The 2863-nt window shown below is 40.7% G+C and overlaps 1 protein-coding gene across 1 annotated transcript in view; it reads left to right on the top strand.

Annotated features, from left to right (window-relative positions):
- NDUFS5 (NADH:ubiquinone oxidoreductase subunit S5) overlaps positions 1-2863 on the top strand; it is a 6521-nt gene that overhangs the window by 2124 nt on the left and 1534 nt on the right. Inside the window, 1 exon segment of the mRNA XM_006777257.2 lies at positions 1-52. This exon segment is cut by the window's left edge and continues 17 nt beyond it. Coding sequence (XP_006777320.1) covers positions 1-52 — 52 coding nt within the window.

Genomic DNA, 2863 nt, shown 5'->3' with positions numbered 1-2863 from the left:
GTGCAAGATAGAATATGAAGATTTATTAGAATGTCTGCTTCGGCAGAAAACGGTGAGGGAGTGATGGAGGTGGGAGCTGAGTTACTTCCTCATTTCATTGGGGCTACTTTTCAGTATTTTTAATGGTCATTGAGTTGAATTGGCAAGACTTTTATGGTAAAACACCTCTGTTTAGGCACCATATTAAGGAAGTTAAATATCTTCAGATCTGAGGAAGCCCTGTTGTTCCTCAGTATTCTTCCTCATCTCTCCGATTTTCCTTAGTATCGACCCTTGCTGTAGCCATCAGGTTAGAAATTACATATCTTTGTCTGTTTCTGTTTTTGTAGTAGGCCATAAAGCAAAGAATATCAACCCGTCTTGGATGTTTGTGAAAATCTTTGGGTAAAAATCTTTAAAATTCATTGAACCCTCATTGGGGAAGGGGTTAAAACCTTGAGGTCTATTACATTGAACCTCATATAACAGTTCTGAAATATTTATACTCTGGGGAAGGTGGAGGTGTTAATGAGATTGCTTTAGGTGAGCCTAACCAAAAATGCATAGGGAAAGGGGGTGCTAACACAGGGCTAACATATTTAGAGCTCTATTCTCCCTTAAAGAAGAAATCTTTGAGTGTGGGCTGGGTTTTTTTTTTTGCCTATTTCTGTGCTCCAGATATAACAAATAGGAATGTTTTTATAACTTAATTTCTTGTAGTTCAGGGAGACAATTTAGATTTTCAGTTAAATTTATCACCATTTTAAATGTCTTTTAACATCTGTTAGCATTTGGTTAAAGTGAAACCAAATTTGGAAAGAATGAAAGGGTGTCAGGTCATAATTTTGTATTGATCTCTGTAGGAATATTTATCATTAAGTGGGTAATATTATAGTGTAGTCTATATTATAGGACAGTGAGTGGGTCATGTTTCACCACCTACCAGCTAGTTCACAATGTCTTCTCTTCTCGTGGGCCTGCATTATTCCTTGCTCAGATTAAGACTTTACTCACTGTGGAAAATTTACATCAAGAGGAGGCAGTGTGGTGAGTTGGAAAGGACATTGGATTGAAGTTAGAAGAGCTGGGTTTTGGTGTGGTTCTGCCACCACTATTTTTGTGTCTTCAGGCAAGTCACTTGTTTGTCTTGATGTCCTTATCTGGAAATTTTATTAAAGAGTTCCCCCAAGGTCACTTCCTCATCCTGTGAATTTATGAATAGATATGTTACTGGTTTAGAGGTTACCCTAAATGACTAGATACTTCCTCCGAGTTGAAGAAACTAGTGATTCAGGAAATTAGAATCAAGCCCTGTTCTAAGTGCCTGGCATGTAATAATGAATTTATTTCTCACAACAACCTTGTAAGATGTTTACTATTATTTCCCCCACCATACAATTGAAAGCACTTGAGGCAAGAAAAACTAGGGCCATTGCCTAAGATCATATAGCTAGTAAGTGTTGTAACTGGGATTTGAGCCTGGCAATTCTGGCTCCAGAGCCTCTGCTTATTATATCAAAACATTAAGTGGTTATTGGCTCTAGTTCAGGTGAAGATTTAATCCATGGTGTTCTGATAGCTCAACCATGACTAGTCCTCTGTTGGGAAATTTCTTTCATAGAGAAATCTATTTTTTCTTAAATATGTTCTTATTTATTTCAGAGAAGAATGGAGGAGGAGAAAGAGATAGAAACATCAATTATGAGAGAATCATTGATTGGCTGCCTCCTGCACGCCCCCCACTGGGGATCGAGCCCACAACCTGTGCATGTGCCTGTGACCAGAATCGAACCTGGGACCTTTTGGTCTGCAGGCCGGCGTTCCATCCACTGAGCAAAACCAGCTTGGGCAAGAAATTTTTTTGATATCTTATTATTGATTTTAGAGAGGGAGAGAGAGAAACATCAATGATGAGAGAGAATCATTGATCGGCTGCCTCCTGCACAACCCCTACTGTGGATTGAGCCCACAACCCAAGCATGTACCTTTGACTGGAATTGAGGGACCCTTCAGTCCATAGGCTGACCCAAACCAGCTAGGGCAACCTTTTTTTTCTTTTTCTTTTTTTTTTAAATCTTCACCCCAGGATATTTTTTCATTGATTTTTAGGGAGAGTGGAAGAGAGAGGGAAAGACAGAGAGAAACATCGATGTGATAGAAACATATCGATTGGTTGCCTCCTGCATGAGCCCTGACCGGCTCTGGGCCCAGGGAGGAGCCTGCAACCAAGGTACATGCCCTTGACTGGAATCGAACCTGTGACCCTTTGGTCCACAGGCCAACGCTCTATCCACTGAACCAGACCAGCTAGGGCCACACTTTTTTTTTTAAGTCCCTGTCCTAATGGAGCTTATATAGTGGGGAGGGGAACAGAAAGTTAACAAACAAGTTAAAAAATAGGGTGTCAGGAGTTGAGTGCAGTGGGAAAAATAAACAGGAAAGGTATAGAAAGCCCTGGTCTTGGGAGCTAAGCTGTTTTTTTTTTAAATAGAGCTGTCAGAGAAGAGTTCAGCAACACAAGACATTTGAGCAGAGACTTAGAGAAAGTGAGCCAAGTGGAAACAAGGGGAGAGTATGACTGGCAGAAGCAGCAGCAAGTGCAAAGATTCCTGAGCTGGATCAGAGAGAGCTAGAGGAAGGTGTTAAGACATAAAGTCAGGGAGATTGGCCTCATAAGTCATTTCAGTAAGATGGGAAGCCATTGAGTTTTGAGCAGATAAATAATGCAGTCATGACTAGTGAGTGAGTGTATTTTCTATGTCTAAGGGTCCGTGTGAATCGTGCTTTCACACAGGCTTGTATAGCATGACATTTGCTAGGAATGGCCTATCTGAGAGGCAAAACTCAGGGCTCAACAGTGACTAGTAGCTATTGGGTCTTTTTA

The sequence above is a fragment of the Myotis davidii genome, unplaced genomic scaffold (assembly GCF_000327345.1).
Source record: "Myotis davidii unplaced genomic scaffold, ASM32734v1 scaffold88, whole genome shotgun sequence".
Taxonomy (NCBI): domain Eukaryota; kingdom Metazoa; phylum Chordata; class Mammalia; order Chiroptera; family Vespertilionidae; genus Myotis; species Myotis davidii.
The sequence above is the reverse complement of the archived record's forward strand: the minus strand, read 5'-3'. Positions and strand labels throughout refer to the sequence as shown.